The sequence below is a fragment of the Oncorhynchus keta genome, chromosome 24, assembly GCF_023373465.1.
Source record: "Oncorhynchus keta strain PuntledgeMale-10-30-2019 chromosome 24, Oket_V2, whole genome shotgun sequence".
NCBI classification, from domain to species: domain Eukaryota; kingdom Metazoa; phylum Chordata; class Actinopteri; order Salmoniformes; family Salmonidae; genus Oncorhynchus; species Oncorhynchus keta.
This window is the reverse complement of record NC_068444.1, coordinates 15,668,268-15,691,237: the sequence shown is the minus strand read 5'-3', so window position 1 is coordinate 15,691,237 and position 22,970 is coordinate 15,668,268. Positions and strand designations below refer to the sequence as shown.

At 41.9% G+C, this 22,970-nt stretch overlaps 1 protein-coding gene across 1 annotated transcript in view; it reads left to right on the top strand.

The window, feature by feature from the left end:
• The window catches only part of LOC118402753 (CUB and sushi domain-containing protein 1-like), a 439,121-nt gene that overhangs the window by 332,805 nt on the left and 83,346 nt on the right, over positions 1–22,970 (top strand). Inside the window, exons 23-30 of the mRNA XM_035800963.1 lie at positions 2,423–2,579; positions 2,695–2,886; positions 4,100–4,226; positions 4,944–5,146; positions 5,605–5,796; positions 6,646–6,784; positions 7,645–7,832; positions 9,523–9,717. Of these exons, the coding sequence (XP_035656856.1) occupies positions 2,423–2,579; positions 2,695–2,886; positions 4,100–4,226; positions 4,944–5,146; positions 5,605–5,796; positions 6,646–6,784; positions 7,645–7,832; positions 9,523–9,717 (1,393 nt within the window). The remainder of the gene's footprint in view (positions 1–2,422; positions 2,580–2,694; positions 2,887–4,099; positions 4,227–4,943; positions 5,147–5,604; positions 5,797–6,645; positions 6,785–7,644; positions 7,833–9,522; positions 9,718–22,970) is intronic.

Sequence of the window (22,970 nt, the reverse complement as noted above, 5' to 3'; positions counted from 1 at the left end):
AATCACTAACCTTAGATGATCTTCACTGGATGGCACTCCCAGGACTCCATGTTAGACAATAAATGTGTGTTTTGTTCAATAAAGTTAATCTTTATGTCCAAAAACCTATTGGTGCGTTATGTTCAGAAATGCATTGTCTCAAACAAACATCCTGTGAAAGTGCAGAGAGCCACGTCAAATTACAGAAATACTCATCATAAACATTGATCTAAGATACAAGTGTTATACATACGATTATAGCTAAACTTCTCCTTAATGCAACCGCTGTGTCAGATTTCAAAACAACTTTACAGTAAAAGCACACCATGTAATTATGTTAGGTCAGCACCTAGCCACAGAAAAACATACAGCCATTTTCAAACCAAGGAGAGGTGTCACAAAATTCAGATATAGCATTATAAATATTCACTTACCTTTGATAATCTTCATCGGAATGCACTCCCAGGAATCCCAGTTCTTTTGTTTTGTTCGATAAAGTCCATCATTTATGTCCAAATACCTCCTTTTTCTTTGTGTGTTAGTTCACAAATCCAAATTCACAAGGCGCAGGCACTTAGTCCAGACGAAAAGTCAAAACAGTTCCGTTACAGTTTGTAGAAACATGTCAAACGATGCATATAATCAATCTTTAGGATGTTTTTATCATATGTTTTTATCATATTCAATAATATTCCAACCGGACAATTCCTTTGTCATTAGAAATAAAAAGGAACGCAACTCGCTCTCACGGCCGCATGCGTGACTTAGCTCATGGCATTCTGCCAGACCCCTGGTTCAAACAGCTCTTATTCACTCCCCTTCATATCAGAAGCCTGAAACAAAGTTCTAAAGTCTGTTGACATCTAGTGGAAGCCGTAGGAAGTGCAATATGACCCCATAGACCCTGTATATTGGATAGGCCATCACTTGAAAAACTACAAACCTCAGATTTCCCACTTCCTGGTTGGAATTTTTCTCCGGTTTTTGCCTGCCATATGAGTTCTGTTATACTCACAGACATCATTCAAACAGTTTTAGAAACGTCAGAGTGTTTTCTATCCAAATCTACTAATTATATGCATATTCTAGCTTTTGGGCCTGAGTAGCAGGCAGTTTACTCTTGGCACCTTATTCATCCAAGCTACTCAATACTGCCCCCCAGTCCCAAAGAAGATATCACCTCCTCCTCCATGCTTTACGGTGGGAAACGCAGATGTGGAGATCATCCCTTCAACCACACAGCGGCTCACAAAGATACAGCTGTTGGAACCAAAAATCTCCAATTTGGACTCCAGACCAAAGGGCAAATTTCCACCGGACTAATATTCATTGCTCGTGTTTCCTGGCCCAAGCAAGTCTCTTCTTATTATTGGTGTCCTTTACTAGTTTTTTATTTACGGCAATTCGACCATGAAGGTCTGGTTCACACAGTCTCCTCTGAACAGCTGTTGTTGAAATGTGTCTGTTCCTTGGACTCTGTGAAGCATTTATTTGGGCTGCAATTTCTGAGGCTGGTAACTCTAATGAACTTATCCTCTGCAGCAGAGGTTATTCTGGGTCTTCCATTCCTGTGGCAGTCCTCAAGAGAGCCAATTTCATCATAGCGCTGGATGGTTTTCGTGACTGCACTTGTAGAAACTTTCAAAGTTCTTGAAATGTTCCGTATTGACTGACCTTCATGTCTTCAAGTAATGATGGACTATCGTTTCTCTTTGCTTATTTTAGCTGTTCTTGCCATAATATGGACTTTTGCCAAATAGGGCTATCATCTGTGTACTCCACCTACCTTGTCACAACACATCTGATTAACTTTTAAGAAGGCACACCGGTTAATTGAAATGCATTCCAGGTGACTACCTCATGAAGCAGGTTGAGAGAATGGCAAGAGTGTGCAAAGCTGTCATCATGGCAATGGGTGGCTATTTGAAGAATCTCAAATATAAAATATATTTTCATTTGTTTAAAACTTTTTTGGTTACTACATGATTCCTTATGTGTTATTTCATAGTTGTAATGTCTTCACTATTATTCTACAATGTAGAAAATAGTAAAAAATAAAGAAAAACCCTTGAATGAGTAGGTGTTCTAAAACTTTTGACCGGTAGTGTATGTTATTTGGAATAGGCACCCAACTGGTTATCCGCATTAAAATGTTTCTGCCTTTGTCTTGACCACTATCCTCTGGAAGCCCAACTCCCGTAGTGTATATATTCATATTATGTATGTACAATATGTATCTACCCATCTGCTCTTTACTATTTTCGTGATGAATTGAATGCTAACTACTCACGCAAACCTCTTACGCTGCCACTCTGCAAATATTGTAATAGTACTGCAAGAGGCTGCATACTGTACAGTATACAGTATGCTATTGAATATTCTCTTGAATATTAATAGCATTTTGACAAACCTGTGCATTATAGTGTTGTTCTTTCATCAACAGGTGTATGACGGGAAGGATACTTCACATCGTCTTCTTGGCAATTTCTCCAAAACTGACATGTACAATGTCATCATCAACAGTACCTCAAATCACCTCTGGTTTGAGTTCAACAGCAACGGCACTGAAACGAACAAGGGATTCAGACTTACCTACAGCAGTGAGTAGATTATGTCCTTGAGACACAGCCTATATATATATTCCCTGATTCAAGTTTTGGACACATGGTTTTTTTTATGTTTAAATGGGCTAAAGCGTCAAATCTGTATTTATAGGTTTTGACCTTGTCAAGTGTGAAGAACCAGGAACTCCGAATTACGGATACAAGATTCAAGATGACGGCCATTTTGCGAACACTTTTGTGTTGTACAGTTGTAACCCTGGCTATACTCTCCATGGAAGCAGCACTCTGGCATGCCTAAGTGGAGACCGTAGGGTTTGGGACAAACCTTTGCCTTCCTGTCTAGGTGAGTGAGTAGTTGCCGAAAATAGACCAATCAAATCAGAGTTTATTGGTCGCATACACAGATCTGCAGGTGTTATAGCAAATGCAGCTAGTAGAGTGTCTCACAAATACAATACAAATAATAAAAATATGTATTAAATAAGAAATCAAGAATTAAGAACCCAGAGAAGATATATTATAGTGAGCATGTGTCAGAATCCAGAATATAAATATGTGGTGTGTATAGACAGTATAGAATTTGGAAAGAAAATGGTATTTACTGTAGTAGGTATCATCAGGGAACATTCCTTGATTATGGCGAAACACACCATTTCCATTCCTAAGGAAGATTTTGTTGACATTTCAATTATCAGAGTAATGGTCAAGATGCCCATATCAAAGGATTTAATTTTCATCCACTGCATACTTTTGAATATATTATACTATTTTACCAGTCAACATGGACTTTGTTGTGTTGTCTGCATTCTGTCCCACTGTTATTAATATCTTACTGATTCCATAATCTGACGAGCTCTGCCAGTTCCGCTCTCTCAGGCTAGCTATGAGTCAAATCCCCTCCAGTCATACTGTCATTTATACTATACTGAAATATTATACTAGTTAACAACTATGAACATTTATCCCCTAATGCTGGCTATATTACTGCCCCTAAAGCTATATATGAAGAAACCTTGTGTGTCTCTCTCTTAATTTAAGTAAGGACACTCTGAGCTTTCTGTGCTGGTGAGAACTGATACATTACAGTGTCATTCTTCAGTTCAGCCTCATTCCTTAATTAGCCCAGCTCGGTTCAGACACATTTCTATACTGCAGAAAAGTAGCATGGAAAATGGATGACATTGCCCTAGGCTGTCATTGTATTTTTTCTTTCCTTTGAACGAAGTGACATAATAGGGATATCCTCTTTTCTTTTTCTGTCGTCAGCAGTGAATAAAATAAAACACATACGTATGTGGAGAAGCTAGAGAACATATTAGATTCTTTCAAGTGTGATTATGCAATGTATTATGGGATGTTTATGAATTGGTCTGGTTGATGCCAGAGAGAGAAGCCAGCCTGAGGTTCATCAGGATTAAGACACCTCAAAAGATCAGGGTAGCTTATTTAATTGACTTTCTATTGTGATGATATGAGCCTGCCCTTAACATATTTACACTGAACACTAGGGCTGCTGATGACTATGGTAAAATACACGTTTCGGTTTCCTCATCTAGCTGAATGCGGAGGCCACATTGCAGGTGCAATATCTGGACGGATACTCTCCCCGGGTTACCCTGCACCCTACGACAACAACCTCCACTGTACCTGGTCCATTGAAGCGGACACAGGCAAAACCATTAGGTACAGTATCTCACAATAGGGACACACCCCTTGGAATATGCCATTAGATACACAATAGCCCAATTTTTCTTGACTCCATTTAAATTTGAAGTGAAATCAGCTAGTTTATTGCGAGGCGTGTCTAGTATAGCGGAGCAATTGTTCTGCTGCACATTTGGAAAATGATTTGTGATTAAATGTGCCATTGCTGATTGCATTTCACCCCCACTGCTAGGGCTTCCTTACCATTAGCATATATTCCTTTAGGTCCATTACTGGCTTCTTCAAAACCAAACAATAACCTCCAAAGATAAACCAATTATGCCCGCTAGAAATGCCATAGAAATCAGATATGCCAATTCAATTCAAGCAATCTAAGGATCAAGGAGGGGGAGAGATACAATTGACATCGCTGGCTATTGGACTTTTAAAGAATTCATCCTCTCTCTACTTTGCCGCTGAAAATAATTGAAACATTCCTTTGGCGATCAAGTCCGTTCTGATCTAGATGTTTCCTTGGTCTGAGGCATTACTTGAGGACTGATTCGCTAGAACTCCAATGATAATTTTGTATTACAAGTTGGTAACTACCCTTGGTCAGTTGATTTATGGGGTATTGTTGTGTAGGTGTTTGTCACAAATGTGAACCAATGGTAATGCCAGACTATAGTATACAAGGTTCTAATTCTTGAAGAGCTGCATAGTGTATAATTAATAATTCTCTCTCTTTCTATTTAGCCTCCACTTCATAGTGTTTGACACGGAAGTGGCCCATGACATCCTGAAAGTGTGGGACGGTCCAACAGAGGGTGGTATCCTCCTGAAGGAATGGAGTGGGTCAGCTCTGCCCGAGGACACCCACAGCACCTTCAACATCCTAACACTCCAGTTTGACAGTGATTACTTCATCAGCAAGTCAGGCTTCTCCATTCAGTTCTCAAGTAAGTAGCACTCTACCTGTCACAACAGACCAGAAGTATTCTGATATGACATTCATACCAGTAACTTTTCAGACAAAGGCTACAGTATGTTTCTTGACATTTCCCTCTCTCAGCCTCGATTTGAACTAGTTTTTATGTCTTTTATATCCACGTATAAACCACTCTTATGACGAATAAAAACATTTGCACCATAAATATTTCATGCAAATATAAATGAAATGGAGCATTGCATTTGCATATAAATGGCAAATATTTTCTGGAACTATTATTTCAAAGACAAGTAGTCTCCACAATTCTGTTTGCTGCCAGTCCAATGATTTCAAATACAATATTATATTATATCATAATCAGCATTTGTCCGATATTTTTTTTAGTTGTATAAATGAAATGCGTGTTGTCAAAATGTCAGCATTTGTCTCATGTTAATATTCATAAGTGATTAATTTGTGTGATTTCAGCTACTACTGCCATGACCTGTAATGACCCTGGGACACCCCAGAATGGGACGCGTTACGGGGATAGTCGGGAGCCCGGGGACACCATCACCTTCCAGTGTGACCCAGGTTACCAGGTCCAGGGCCTGGACAAGATCACCTGTGTACAGCTCAACAACAGGTTCTACTGGCAGCCAGACCCTCCAACCTGTATAGGTATGTTGCTTTGACTTCCACAGTAATGGAGAAATGACTTCACTGTTATTTCTCTTCTTGGCTTGATGTCAGCAAAGGGTTTGTAGAATAGGTAGATGTTCCCTTTAGAATAATCCTGCTGCAAGAAGGTGATTTGGGATGTGTATGCTAGGCCGCTGCATTGTTTTCATTGAAGGATTTGTGGTATCTGAAAATCCATGTAAACAGTGTTTTATGAACCACCACTCATTTGTGTCTGCTTAATTACTTTATGTTGAATGAGTGACATGGTTATTATTAGAATGAATGAAATGTAACATTAGGAATGTAAACCATGTCTCAGTAGAGTGTGAATCCCCCTGTGAAAAATGATTCATCAGTAACTGAAATGTAATTGGCATTTTCAGCCATTGTCAACCAGTCCTTTTGTCAGACAGCGTGCTTTGTCACTTCTAGTCGTTTGGTATGTTTACCACACCACTAATAATTGTTTGATGGAAGGCCATTTATAGCCAGAATCATTTGTAATGGTGGAAGATTACTAAGATTAGAAAAATGTTGCTCTTACAAACCCTCCCAATCAAGTACATGATTGACAGGATTGAAACTCAAATGGAGTCTTATTTTGCTTGGCTCACGCTTGAATTGACATCCAAACAAGTCTCACACAACGGCAAAAATAAAGAAGCAAAGATGTGAATAACCTTTCTGAATGACAGTGGCAGGGAGGAATTCCATGGCTACTGTTTGTCACTGAACGTCTGTGCATGGTGGCCTGTTTTGTCACTTCAATCAACATAAACAGTTAATGTGATGGAGACAAGTCGTATTAAAACCTGTGTGTTGCCCTCACTCTCCTTGATGTGATAGCTACCTGCGGCGGCAACGTGACAGGCCCTGCTGGGGTGATTCTATCACCCAACTATCCACAGCCGTACCCACCAGGAAAGGAATGTGACTGGAGAATTAAAGTCAACCCTGACTTTGTTATAGCCCTAATTTTCAAAAGGTATGTCACTCCTGCTATGCTGCGAGGCACCGACGGTAATAAGGAGCAAGGTCAAAGAGCAGATGGAAGGAGTGTATCCACTCTGTCATTGTCAGTTTGGTAATTACTGTAAACAAACATCAAACACATCTGTGTTTGAGGTGAAATAGTTTGCCTTTGTTCAAATATTATCCAAATCAATGTGTGTTACTGTATTACGCCATATACCTAGATGATACTTATAGATGGAATAGCTTTGATGAAATGTACTATAGTTCCTCGAATTACAAAGCACCACAACCCACAGGAATTACATAGGCTCAAATGAGTATAATCCCAAAGAACTCTTATCAGTTGATCTCAGATTCATCAGAACATTACTTGCTCACCATCCCTCTAATGGCAGTTACAGACTGTACAAACTGTACAAACAGGCCCCCACATGCCTGCTTCACAATGTAGGGCCAAGGCGAGCTGAACTGGCCTGGCCTTGCCATAGTTGCTGGGAAGATAAATGTGAATGGGAACATCCGATCCAACAGAGTATGGTTCTGGTTGGCCCAACGGTGTAATTCAGGCTCAGATTGATGTTATTTGGGATAAATCTTGTCCTGGATTTTCACTAGATGGGCCAGTGGCAAAGTCAAAATTGGCTATATATCATAAGAAGTTATGAAAACAAAAATATTCTTAGGGTTAGGCATAAGGTTAGCAGTGTGGTTAAGGTTAGGGTTAGGTTTACAATCAGATTTTATGACTTGGTGGCCAACTAGTGAAACACTGCAGAGCTGCCTCCAGCACATGAATCATCCCAATATATGCCAACCTGTGAATCAGGCATCAGTCTTTAATAAACATTGTTTTCTATTGCATACTTCCAGTTTCAACATGGAGCCCAGCTATGACTTCCTGCACATCTATGAGGGGGATAACTCCAACGGCCCATTGATCAGCAGCCTGCAGGGAAACCAGGCCCCGGAGCGCATCGAGAGCAGTGGCAACAGCCTCTTCCTCGCTTTCAGGAGTGACGCTTCCCTCGGGATGTCTGGCTTTGCCATTGAATTCAAAGGCAAGTTGTCAACATGTTAGTCTCACAGGAGGTGACCCTAGGTTTCTATGAAAGTGTATAGCATTGGCCATATCGTAAGGTTTATGTCTCTATAAAAAAATGCTTTCAACAGATATAGATTTGTAAGATGAAAGATTTCCAGGAACTGGAGAGTACATTCTATAGACAAAGTGTTTTTATAATCCTTATTGCATGTTGTTCTTCCTGTCAGCTAGATGTCCTTATTTTGTATTCCAACCTACTTCTTTTTATGAAATGCTTTTTGATTAAAGGCATTGATGATAGAACTACTGTAGATCAACTGGATAATTGGTTTGATTTGTTACAGAAAATCAATGAAAGTCACAAAACACATGAACACAGATGTGTATAGTATTTTGCCACTTCAACGTCTCGTTCTTCCTGGAAGATTTATTCAAACCAATCAATGGCATAATTTGTCGTTTTGTTTTCTTGGTCCTGTATTTAACTGTGCTTTTGTCAATAAAAACAGTTAATTACCTTCCATGGGAACTCAGTGAGATTTGTCATCTCCCAAGGCTAAAAGCACTCAAATGTTCCTTCTCTCTCTAATTGAAAATATAATCTACGCTAATTTTTTCTGTAAATCATTCTCCTATATTCATATTTTTCTCCCATCCATGCACCATTAACTAAGGTAATTTAAATGTTGAGAAGGTTAAAATAATGCCTTTTCTGTTTTCATACTTATTACTGTAATAAACTTCATATATTTGTTGATGTTTTCTACTACTTTATTTCTAATTGTATTCATAAATCCATGTCAAAATGTAGCTTTAGGTTGAGGGCATTGGCATGTATACTTTGGCCTTGTGTGTTGAGAAGCATTTTCCCTCTCTGGGTATTGGAATGCGGATGAAATTGCGATGCACTATAGCAATTTCAGTGATAAAATCTCCCACCGCTACCCTCCAACTTTCACTGCTTCTTAAAGCACAAGGCAGCAGAGAAAAGTGGGCTGTTAGCTGTCATCTTGTTTGGCAGTGTATACAAGCACCACCTCCAGAGCTTTTTCCAACTGTCCTTCTCCTAGTGTCTGTTCCCTTAAGGACACTGGCTGCCCTCACCCCCCCACCCCCCTCCCCCATTTTTCCTACAGACCCAGATGCTTACCTTGCATTCCCCTCTGTGCTAGTCTTTTCTATTGAGGATTCCTTGGAGCAACTCTACTTGCTCTTTTGTACTCTACACTCCCTGTGTTCCGCTTCTTACATGAAGGTTCACCATAGAGAAACATCAGTAGCGGCTTCCGAGAATCCCTGGAATGTTCATTTATATATTTCTTAATTCAATTTTTTTACTTTTAGATTTGTGTGTATTGTTGTGAATTGTTAAATACTACTGAACTGTTGGGTCTAGGAACTCAAGCATTTCGATGCAACCGCAATAACATCTGCTAAATATGTGTATGTGACCAATAACATTTGATCTGATTTGTTTGAATGCACCATGTAAACCAGGATACCATGCCCTGCCTGTTCCCGATATATCTGGGCTTTTCAACTGCTGAGTTTCTTTTGCATTTATGGATAAGTTGCAATGCTTCAGCAAAAATTATTATGTTTTTTCCTTTTCCTTGGTGTTGTATTGAAATAAAGTCTCTCTGCTCAGGGTCAATTGTCCTGCATGATACTTTATCTTAAGCTTGTGTATGTTTTCTACTCCACAGAGAAACCCAGGGAGGCATGCTTTGACCCTGGAAATATCATGAACGGCAGTCGCGTGGGCATGGACTACAAACTGGCCTCCACAGTGACCTATCAATGTAACTCTGGATATACTGTTGTTGGACCAGCCACAATCACATGTGTTATCGGTTCAGATGGAAAACCTATATGGGACAAGGTCCTACCATCGTGTAAAGGTAAGATCTTTTCAGTTTGCCTACGGTTATAAAATCTGATTCCCAACAGCCTATCACAGAGAGAGTAGCTTGAGTTCTTGTTGTCCTCCCTTCAAGTCTAATTGATTTGTCTTGGTACCCTCATCTAGCCTCTTAATTACAGACTGATTACCGCTCTGTGGGAGAGAACCATTCATGTAAGCTTGTGAGATCAGGTGGCTTGCGAGGCTAACTACCATCGGCACTATCAATCAAGGCTAATATCAAGCCAATTTTTACTGGTTTCACCGAAAGGTTTTGTGGACCCCTTTTTGTCTTTGCACAAGAAGGAAGTATTGGTTTTTTTAAAGACCACGGCTGAACTTTCTAGCAGTTTATTGACAGTTGTGAGAGCTTGGGCGGTGACAACTGCCACTCACTCGTCCTTTCACCCCACCCTCCTTTCTCTCTCTCTCCTTCATGCCCATGCGTCTCTGAGGAGACAAAAACTCAGACAGGTGGCTGTGTAGTTGCTGCCACATCATCTCTATGCCTCCACCCTGCCACTTCAGACACTGAGCATCTACCTTACAGCAGCACGGCCACTGGAGACATGACTTGGATATGAGAGACACACACCAAAGTGTTATAGTCGACATGATGAACATGGAATTATGTTGTTTTCAATAAAGATTTCTAGATGTATGCATAAAGCTGATCATTTTAGGATATAAGCTATTTTCAAGGAAACAAGCAAGATTCGCTTGCTTCTAATTTTTAAAACTAATTTTCACCTGTTTTTTTCCCTTATTCCATCAAGTGTCAGATCTAGCGGGGGGAGTGTGAGACTCATGAGTGAAAATCCACCTGAGCTCCTACCGTTAAGAGATTTGGAGCTTTTATGAATCTGATTGTATGTCATTAAGAAGTTACTCCGGCATTCACATAAACAATAGAGAGGGTTTTGTGCACCAAGACACAGCTGAAGCAAAGCAAACAGCTCATTGTCTCTAGTCTAGACCCTACTGGGTCGAAAACTGAACAAACACTAGAGCTAGTTTAGAAGGATATACAACAACAGGAGACTGCAGAACAAATCAGGAGAGGAACTACAAATGAAGCCTTGGATCTATAGTTAGTCCCTCCAGGATTCTGCTATTCTGCGATCGCAAATTATTTTGCAAAACCAACCATTTCCCATATATTATGCGAGGGTTTGCAATTTTGACCTATCCCTGCTTTATTTCTGCATAAACAGTCAAATCATTGCAATATTATCGCATAAAACTGACCCATCAATGCAGTATAAGAACAGGTCTCGCAATTTCAACCAATCACTGTACATTTACCGCATAATATGGTTAGATCAAGTTGCATATCAACAAACTTTTTCCCTTGTCAGTGCATTTTCAAATTGGACAAGATCATCACGTATTGCCGTGCAAAATGTCAGAATTGCCACAGCAAAATCAAGTATTTTTGCTCACAAATATCACAGAAAATCCCAGCAAAATCCTGGAGGGACTGTATAATGGTTTTACATTGCTAACACTCTTAACCCCTGTCTGTAAGTCAGTCTAAAGGGATTTGAGCTTTTAAACAGCATGTGTTGATTAGTTGACCCTTTTTGATTGAGCCTCTGTACCTAGAGAGGGATAGCTTTCATTTCGTCACTCCCAGATCATTTATTTGCTCACACTGATGGTATATTTGGCTGTTTGCCCTTAACCATTTAATTATTTATTTTATTTTAGTTTGGTGCTGAGCTAGAGAATTATTACCATGAGCCGCATTCCCTTGTTGACCATTGTGCATTATGGATGTGGCTTAAACATTCCATTTGTCATTCTGAATGGAACGATTCAGTAGCGTTGTGTAATTAGAGTTATGGCTGGGTCATGGACACAGTTAGCTTGAACTCGTAGTGCAGCTGAGGACCTCAGGATCACTGTCTGCTTCTCCATTCTAGTGTTCTCTAGTAACGTTCTTGTCTCATTGAATCTTTCATACATTTCAATGGGAAAAGGTCTTTCCGCTAAGAGCTTATTGAAATATAATTTGCCATTATCAAGATTGTTTAACCGTGACAATGAAGGGCTATGTTCTGTGGGGTCCCATAACATTGGTTTATAGATGTCCGAGCACTTGCTTTTTAATCCCTAGACTCCATAAAGAAGAAGTGTGTGGATTGTAAGGGTGAGACATGGTGTTATTGATTCACAAATGCCACAATTGCACAATGGCCTTTGTTGATCGATACCCTGGGCTTGAAAGAAAATGGTAGCCTAGCGGTTAAGAGCGTTGGGCCAGTAACCGAAAGGTTGCTGGTTTGATTCCCCGAGCCGACTTGGTGAAAAATATGTTGTTGCCCTTGAGCAAGGCACTTAACCCTAATTGCTCCTGTAAGTCGCTCTGGATAAGATTAAAATGTATGAAAGTAGTGAGCAAAATTGCTTGTTCTGGTTTATGACCTTTCTCAACAGTTGTATATAGCCTGCTTTCAATGACACACAACATTTGATCGGAGATATGAATTCCATATTATTATATTTTTTCGAAAGTGAAAAGCACACAGCAGGCACAATTGGAAATCACTCTGAAAACCAAGGTGATGTGAAGCAAATGTTTCATTTGCTTGTATTGTTTGTCAGTTATGTTTATGTCTAATCCTAGAAATATGTTATTTATGTCACCTTCAAGGAGGATCGTAGGTTTGTATACGCTACACTAAAGCCATGTTCTAAAGAACACGTTATAAATCAATGAAAGGAAGGGAAATTATGTATTTTTCATAGTTGGAATCTTTTGTTCAAGGTCAATGTCAGATTTTGGCTAGATGAAACAGCATATTGATTGAGGAAATCCATTGTAAGCCTCTAGTTTATAGTTTGATATCTGGGAAACGTACATCAGTTGCCTAGCCTTTTTTAACATGCCTGAACGTAACATTACAGTATGTGAGAACACACATAATCCCCTCCAGCAAGAGCATTTAACCCTCTTGTCTGTGGTTGAATTGAGCTTATTTTGCCTGATGATAAAGAGGTGAACAAAGCTATTTGCTGGTTGTGTTCATAAGTGAGCAAAAGAAAGAGCCATTTCTGAAGGCTGTGGCTGTGCCTGCAAGCCAAGGCCTCTTGAGTGACGGTGAAAACGCCAGAGTGCCACGTGGGTTATATGCAGATCAGTCACAGTGAGACAGGGAGGACTCACTGTGAATGTTAAAACTCATTCTGCTGCCGGTTGAGGGAAATGATTACTAATGTCCCCAGTATCACTCGGCTAATGAAAGGAATCGTTATGTATTTAATAAGGACTGTGGGGGGAGGGGTGGGAATATTTCTCAGTGTAAACCGCTCCTGTACCCAATGAATCCCCTTTTTTAGAATCTGTGGGTGTGTACAGGTAAGTGGTACAGTATAGAAGAAAAGCAAACACTTTAAATGTGTCGGTTGTGCGTTATTATTGTTGCTGTCATGTTCAGCAATGAATATTAATGCAACAAACAAGAACAAAAACCATGATACCGTCGTTATTTAACACCAGCAACCCTTCTCTTCACCTGTATTTAGCTACTTCATGTTCTAATCTTTGATATTTTAGTCTCCTCTGAAAATAGCAGGTGCAAAACTACAGTATATCTACTGAAGACCAAATTTTAACCATTTGAAATGTTTCACTGGTCTGTGATTTTCCGCTGCTTTTTGGAATACTGATTCACTCCAAGGCACTTCCTTGGGCATTCAGACAAAACTAATTAGAAAGGGGTGAGATCCTTTTAAATAATAAAGGATTTCCCCCCCCTCTTTCTCTCAGCTTCTCTCATCCAAACAGGTCTTTTATTCGTTTCCATAGTAACTACAGTAAAATACTGTCTCTTGAATGAGGAATCCTCCATGACTGTAAATAGAAGGTGTGTAACAGGGTTAAAGCATGGTGGTATGGCGCCCCTCGGAGGCGGGTAGTGTTGACACATGGCCGCGCCGGCGCCAGATGAATTGCATAGACTAGAGGAATTAGAGTTTGTTTGGATTTATGCATGTCTGTGTTCCTCTGTGTTGAGGGCATAACAATGCAATAGCTGTATCCACACTACGGTCCTCTGTATCCACCCTACGGTCCTCTGTATCCACCCTACGGTCCTCTGTATCCACCCTACGGTCCTCTGTATCCACCCTACGGTCCTCTGTATCCACCCTACGGTCCTCTGTATCCACACTACGGTCCTCTGTATCCACCCTACGGTCCTCTGTATCCACCCTACGGTCCTCTGTATCCACTCTACGGTCCTCTGTATCCACCCTACGGTCCTCTGTATCCACACTACGGTCCTCTGTATCCACACTACGGTCCTCTGTATCCACACTACGGTCCTCTTTATCCACCCTACGGTCCTCTGTATCCACCCTACGGTCCTCTGTATCCACCCTATACGGTCCTCTGTATCCACCCTATACGGTCCTCTGTATCCACCCTACGGTCCTCTGTATCCACACTACGGTCCTCTGTATCCACACTACGGTCCTCTGTATCCACACTACGGTCCTCTTTATCCACCCTACGGTCCTCTGTATCCACCCTACGGTCCTCTGTATCCACCCTATACGGTCCTCTGTATCCACCCTATACGGTCCTCTGTATCCACCCTACGGTCCTCTGTATCCACACTATGGTCCTCTGTATCCACTCTACGGTCCTCTGTATCTACACTACGGTCCTCTGTATCCACTCTACAGTAGTCTGTATCCACTCTACGGTCCTCAATATCCACTCTACGGTCCTCTGTATCTACACTACGGGCCTCTGTATCCACACTACGGTCCTCTGTATCCACCCTACGGTCCTCTGTATCCACCCTACGGTCCTCTGTATCCACACTATGGTCCTCTGTATCCACTCTACGGTCCTCTGTATCTACACTACGGTCCTCTGTATCCACTCTACAGTAGTCTGTATCCACTCTACGGTCCTCAATATCCACTCTACGGTCCTCTGTATCTACACTACGGTCCTCTGTATCCACTCTACAGTAGTCTGTATCCACTCTACGGTCCTCAATATCCACTCTACGGTCCTCTGTATCTACACTACGGTCCTCTGTATCCACTCTATGGTCCTCTGTATCCACTCTACGGTCCTCTGTATCTACACTACGGTCCTCTGTATCCACACTATGGTCCTCTGTATCCACTCTACGGTCCTCAATATCCACTCTACGGTCCTCTGTATCTACACTACGGTCCTCTGTATCCACACTATGGTCCTCAATATCCACTCTACGGTCCTCTGTATCTACACTACGGTCCTCTGTATCCACTCTACAGTAGTCTGTATCCACTCTACGGTCCTCAATATCCACTCTACGGTCGTCTGTATCCACACTACGGTCATCTGTATCCACTCTACGGTCCTCAATATCCACTCTATGGTCCTCAATATCCACTCTGCGGTCCTCAATATCCACTCTACGGTCCTCAATATCCACACTACGGTCCTCTGTATCCACTCTACGGCCCTCAATATCCACTCTACGGTCCTCTGTATCCACTCTACGGTCCTCAATATCCACACTACGGTCCTCTGTATCCACTCTACGGTCCTCAATATCCACTCTACGGTCCTCTGTATCCACACTACGGTCCTCTGTATCCACTCTATGGTCCTCTGTATCCACCCTACAGTAGTCTGTATCCACTCTACGGTCCTCAATATCCACTCTACGGTCCTCTGTATCTACACTACGGTCCTCTGTATCCACTCTACAGTAGTCTGTATCCACTCTACGGTCCTCAATATCCACTCTACGGTCCTCTGTATCTACACTACGGTCCTCTGTATCCACTCTACGGTCCTCAATATCCACTCTATGGTCCTCTGTATCCACTTGATGGTCCTCTGTATCCACTCAATGGTCCTTTGTATCCACTCAATGGTCCTCTGTATCCACTCCATGGTCCTCTGTATCCACCCTACAGTAGTCTTTATCCACACTACGGTCCTCTGTATCCACTCTACAGTCCTCTGTATCCACTCTACAGTAGTCTGTATCCACTCTACGGTCCTCAATATCCACTCTACGGTCGTCTGTATCCACACTACGGTCGTCTGTATCCACTCTACGGTCCTCAATATCCACTCTATGGTCCTCTGTATCCACTTGATGGTCCTCTGTATCCACTCAATGGTCCTCTGTATCCACTCTATGGTCCTCTGTATCCACCCTACAGTAGTCTTTATCCACACTACGGTCCTCTGTATCCACTCTACAGTCCTCTGTATCCACTCTACAGTAGTCTGTATCCACTCTACGGTCCTCAATATCCACTCTACGGTCGTCTGTATCCACACTACGGTCGTCTGTATCCACTCTACGGTCCTCAATATCCACTCTATGGTCCTCTGTATCCACTCAATGGTCCTCTGTATCCACTCCATGGTCCTCTGTATCCACACTATGGTCCTCAATATCCTCACTATGGTCCTCTGTATCCCCATCTGAACTTCCTTCCTCCTCTCTTTCTCATTCTCTCTCTCTTTCTCTCTCTCATCCTGTGTCATGCATGCTTTCATTCTTCCTCTATCTGGCTCCCTCTCTCTTTCTCACATTATCTCTCCTGCGGTATTACATGGATGTTTTTTCACGGCTGACTCCTCTAGATGAGACGTTGAGGTCAGGTGGAAGACACGTCTGTTTCCATGATACTAGTGAAGGGAAATCACACTTGCTTACATTGGTGTAGAGATGCATTCATATCAGGCACATGTCACTGCAGCCAACATTGTACGGTCTGTTAGGTTTAAGCGGCTTGTGGCGTCTGTTCGATTACTGTATGCATAAACATGAAGCTATGTTTGAATGTCCTTAAATAGCTAAAGTATGTACATTCCCACATACAATTATTATTAGAAATAAGGTCTGACTAACTTGGCACGTCGCTACAGTGGCTGGCGTTTTATACGGTGTTGATTTGAGCATATTGTCTAGTGTCATTTAATTTGTTCGTTTTTATTGTCTTTGTTTTTGTCCATATTTCTATTCATTGGCGTGTCGGGTAGCCGACCAGTTAAGAGCATTGCGCCAGTAATCGAAAGGTTGCTAGTTCAAATCCCAGAGCAGACTTGTTGAAAATTCTGTCAATGTTCCTTGGAGCGAGGTACTTAACCCTAATTGCTCCTGTAAGTCATTCTGGATAAGAGCATCTATTTAAATGTAGAATATTTCCATATATTGCACGGAAAATCTAATAAACAGGTCATGGCTTCTGGAAGCTTGTCATTGTCTGTAACTCTCACCTAGTCATGATGGTAAAAATTTAAAACTACTATCATCATAATTCATACTGGCTGACCAATGCTCAAGTAACCAGTTATCTCAACAGCATATTTAATATTCAATTGTAGTTTTCAGTATAACCATGGTAACCCACAGTTGGATGTATGCTGAGTAGATTGACCCTAAGTCAAATGTTATCTGTCACATGCTTCATAAACAACAGGTGTAGACTAACAGGGAAATGCTTCATAAACAACAGGTGTAGACTAACAGGGAAATGCTTCATAAACAACAGGTGTAGACTAACAGGGAAATGCTTCATAAACAACAGGTGTAGACTAACAGGGAAATGCTTCATAAACAACAGGTGTAGACTAACAGGGAAATGCTTCATAAACAACAGGTGTAGACTAACAGGGAAATGTTTCATAAACAACAGGTGTAGACTAACAGTGAAATGCTCCCTGGCTGGTCGTAAACAACAGGTGTAGACTAACAGGGAAATGGTTATCCCTGATCTTTGAGATGTTCAGTTTTTTGTGGGTTATGTCATTTCCCAGATTTTTTCATGTATAATGAAGATTGTTACATAACCTGTTTTGAAAGACTAAATAATGAAATCCAATATTTGTTATGATAAACAGTGAGTGAGTGAGTGAGTGATCCAGCATTTGTTACCTAAAAGAGAAAGTACATTTTGCCTGAAATGACACTGCTTACAGTGCCAACAGTTAAACAATTATCAGATAGCAATTCCCCTTTCTTTACAAATTACTGACAGGATCTGTGTTAAAGTCCCAGTGTAGTAAAAAACACGATTTCCCTGTGTTTATATATAAATCTAATTGTATTTTTCACATACACATGTTTAGCAGATGTTATTGCTGGTGTAGCGAAATGCTTGTGTTTCTAGCTCCAACAGTGCAGTAGTATCTAACAATTCACAACAATGCACACAACCTTAAAAGTAAAAGAATGGAATTAAGGAATATATAGATATTAGGATGAGCAATGTCAGAGTGGCATAGACTAAATACAGTAGAATAGAATACAGTATATACATGAGATAAGTAAAGCAAAAATATGTTAACATTATTAAAGTGGCTAGTGTTCCATTATTAAAGTAGCCAGTGATTTCAAGTCTATGTATATGGGGCAGCAGCCTCTAGGGTGCAGGGTTACATAACCGGGTGGAAGCCGCCTAGTGATGGCTATTAAACAGTCTGATGGCCTTGAGATAGATGCTGTTTTTCAGTCTCTCAGTCCCAGCATTTATGCACCTGTTCTGACCTTGCCTTCTGGATGATAACGAGGTGTACAGGCAGTGGCCTGGGTGGTTGTTGTGACATTGGGTGCTGTAGGTAGTTTGCCCCCAATGCTGCATTAGTCAGACCACACCACCCTCTAAAGAGCCCTGTGGTTGCGGGCGGGGCAGTTGCCGTACCAGTCGGTGATACAGCCTGACAGAATGCTCTCAATTGTGCATCTGTAAAAGTTTGTGAGGGTTTAAGGTGCCACGACAAATTTATTCAGCCTCAAATTTCTTGTGCCTTCTTCACCACACTGTCTGTGTGGGTGGACCATTTCAGATTATCAGTGATGTCTATGCCGAGGAACTTGAAGCTTTCCACCTGCTCCACTGCGGTCCCGTCAATGTGGATAGGGGCTGCTCCCTCTGCTGTTTCCTGAAGTCCATGATCAGCTCCTTTGTTTTGTCGACATTGAGTGAGATGTTATTTTCCTTGCAACACACTCCCAGGGCCCTCACCTCCTCTCTGTAGGCTCGTCATTGTTGGTAATCAGAACTACTACTGTTGTGTCGCTTGCAAACTTGATGATTGAATTGGAGGTGTCCATGGCCACGCAGTCATGGGTGAACAGGTAGTACAGGAGGGGGCCGAGCACACACCCTTGTGGGGCCCCTGTGTTGAGGATCAGTGAAGTGGAGGTGCTGTTTCCTACCTTCACCACCTGGGGGTGGCCCGTTAAGAAGTCCAGAACCCAGTTGCACAGGGCGGGGTTTAGAACCAGGGCCCGAGCTTAATGATGATCTTGGAGAGTAATATGGTGTTGAATGCTGAGCTATAGCCATTCTTACATAAGCATTCCTCTTGTCCAGATGGAATATGACCTTGTGCGATGGTGATTGCATCGTCTGTGGATCTATTGGGGTGGTAAGCAAATGTGTGTCTAGGGTGTCAGGTAAGGTAGAGGTGATATGATCCTTAACTAGCCTCTAAAAGCACTTCATGATGACAGAAGTGAGTGCTACGGGGCGATAGTCATTTAGTTCAGCTACCTTTGCTTTCTTGGGTACAGGAATAGTGGTGGATATCTTGAAGCAAGTGGTGACAGCAGACTGGGATAGGGAGAGATTGAATATGTCTGTAAACACTCCAGCCAGCTGGTCTGCGCATGCTCTGAGGACACGGTTAGGGATGCCCTTTGTAGTCCGTGATAGTCTGTGGACCCTGCCACATATGTCTTGTGTATGAGCTGTTGAACTACTACTCTACTGTCTCTATACTGACGTTTATCTGTTTGATTGCCTTACGAAGTGAATAACTATACTGTTGGTATACGGCCATATTCCAAGTCACCTTGTGTCACGTAGAGTAGGCCAGAAGGCTAAACTGGATAACCTAACCTCTATCAAAATAAAAAGATGGCGGAACCGCAAAAGTTATTCTGTGCAAAGGTGTTTATTTACAAGTGAATTCCGGAACAAAAAACAACAGTACTGCCATCAACGTCTACCTTATGGGACAGCTTAAAAACAAACTTCACCAGCAGCGCTTCCTTCAAGCCCTTGTAGACATTGGACAGCCCCTCATCCATTGCTGTGTAAGCCTCTAAGGCCTTGCCCGTGAGCAATGGGACAAGCCTGCAGGCCCACTCTACCTCAGGCCACTGCCACGTCTTAGCCATGCGCTCAAACCTCAGCAGGTAGTTTTCAATGTCCTCCCCCTGCTGGTATGAGGGCATCTTTGGCTCCTTCCTCAGGAATGCTGGAAGATGGACGTTAACACTGCTGGACTGGTCTCCTGGTGCTGGCCTCATTACTGCTTGGGGTGCCTGCTGTGGAGTTGAAGTCCCCGCTGCATCGAGCCTTTGTCGTCCTGGTGTTGGAAGACCAATCTTGGGCTCTCACTGACGAGTTCCGCCTGGTGGGGAGCTGTGAGGATAGATTGGCGTAGGCCACGTAACTCCTGCTTGAGGTCTTCGTCCCTCCTCTCAAGGCAGGTGAAAAGTTGCTGAAAAAGGGTTACCATGGTTGGGTGTGGTTCTGGTCCCCCAACTGCTCCTTCAGTCAGCAGCTCACCCAGTTCTGGTTGTCTTTGGCCCCGCGGTCGGGCTCCTAGTTTCTCATACTTGACTCTTCTTCACCAGACGATTCCATGGTATTCCACCCCGGTTCAACTTCAGGTACCTTTTCTGACTGTTGATGCTGTTGCTGAGAACGCAATCCTGTACGCATTCCTTTACCTCTCTTGTTGGAATTCACTGATTTGCGGTACGCCATCCCACCACTGCCACCATATGTCACGTAGAGTAGGCCAGAAGGCTAAACTGGATAACCTAACCTCTATCAAAATAAAAGATGGCGGAACCGCAAAGTTATTCTGTGCAAAGGTGTTTATTTACAAGTGAATTCGAACAAAAACAACAGTACTGGTCTACCTTATGGGACAGCTTAAAAACAATGCTGCCCCATCCACAGCTCAATCCAAAATAACCTTTCACCATGACTGAAAGAGAGGCTCCTTTGTAGGGCTAGCCCCTCCCCTCAGAACAATTAACCCTGGTTAATTAATAAATTAAAAATACAAACCTACATTTTCCATGAACTAAACATACTAAAGGATATACATTGCAACACGGTTTTAAACAATATCACAACATAACATTTACAACATTACATCACTACTGACAATATCTTTCAATACGCCCATATGCATTAATGAGCCATTTGGGACAGGCACTATAAAGCCAACCCAATTCCCTTAGCTCGGGTCCTTTTCCAGCTTACCCGGAAGCTACAGAGATGGAGAGAGAGAAACAGAACAAACAAACAATGCGCTCATCCACAACATTGATAAGTATAAAATGCATGCACCAAGACAGAAGTTAATTTGTGTGTCGACCCACATTGTTAACTTATCTTATAATGGCGCAGGGAGGAGTGATGAATATGTGTGTGTGTTAAAGAACCAAATGCTGCCCGCGGCCAGTGACGGACTTCTACGTCACACCTTGCCATGGTTAAATACGGTGGTTCACACTTTCAATTTTGGGCAAATGCTGCCCTCTATCCACGGTTTCTGGTTTAGGTAGGTTTTAATAATCACAGTGGGTACAATATCTCCTGTACACTTCCTAATAAACTCAGTCACTGTATCCATGTATTTGTCGATGTTATAATTTTAGGCTACCAGGAACATATCCCAATCTGCGGGATCAAAACAATCTTGAAGCATGGATTCTGATTGGTCAGACCAGCGTTGAATAGTCCTTAGCACGGGTACTTCCTGTTTTGGTTTCTGCCTATAGGCAGCAAAATGGAATCGTGATCAGATTTGCTGAAGTGAGGGTGGGGGAGGGCCTTTTAAGCATTTCGAAAAGCTGAGTAGCAATGGTCTGTTTTCTCAGAGCGAGTGCTGCAGTCAATGTGTTGGTAGAACTTCTGTAGCGTTTTTTCTCAAATTTGCTTTGTTTAAATCCCCAGTTAGAATAAATGCGGCCTCAGGATATGTGGTTCCCAGTTTGCATAGAGTCCAGTGTAGTTCTTTGAGGGACTTCCAGGGCAATGACTGAAAGTCGCAATGACTGCCAGCAGATACCCATAGATTTCCAGTCATTGTGCTAACGCTACTTAGCATTGCCTCACAAAACGACCTCTAACTTCTTTCATACCGGACACAGAGACATAAAAATGTTATCCACGAGTTGATCTGACTCTGGGGAAGTAGACATATTGCCAAAATCCCAAACTATCCCTTTCATTGTTACCAAGAAATGATTTGATATTGAGATAAAAATGGCTGCATTGGACCTTTAACTAAATCTCTCGCTCCATGGGTGTGAAATTTCTAGTTTTATGCTGGGAAGACCCAGATACAAAACATTTTTTACAGCAGAAACTCTGTCTTCCCATAGGAAGTATGAGGTGAGGGTGATGTGATCAAAGGTATGGGGAAGGAGTTTGATAAGCAGAGGACCATGAGCCGGGGCTGCATCCTGACACCAGGTTTATAAGCTCCACAAGGTATTGTGAGCATGAAGGAGGAGACCTGGTGGAGTGAGCTCAGGGAGTCTTAGGGTGCTTGAGACGTGGCAGGAATCTCAATCGATGATCATTGTAGCAAGGACCAAGGGGATGGAAAGAACAAGGCAGGTGCAGGAAGAACACAGGAGGGTATCAAGTGATTGGGGCATTGATATTTTCTGAAAGGTGTAAAGCAAATAATAATACTTAATAAAAAAGGAGATGAGAAGAAGGGTTAACTAGGGATTTAGGGTCAGGGAGAACAAGAGGGGATCAGAGCTCACTCCCCCCTAATGTTGTGTGTTCAGTCATTTTCTCTCCTTTTGCCAGTATTTATTCAGAGTTTCTCAAAGTAGTTAGTAGGGCAGTACACTACTAGTCCCAGGGACCCATGTACAGTATGATAATAGAATCTTGACATTGACAGATTTCCTCCTTTGTGTTCTGTTTTCATTGACCTTAAATTTAAAGGTGGGTACAATGAATTATTTTATTTCACCCTTCATGCATGGCCCTCATGCTATGTCCTTCGAGTGAAGCCACGTGTGTCCATGGAGCCATTGAAATCAGTATATTTCACCTCTGGACACATTGCAGGCCATATTAAGGACTTACTGTACACATGCTTAAGGGCAACATAAACACAAAGATATATAGAATCTTAATCATGTGGGCATGAAGGAGCAGACCTGGTGGATTAACCTTTAATGTTTGTCTGAAACTGTGTTGATATTTTGTATAGTGAGTTAAAATCTA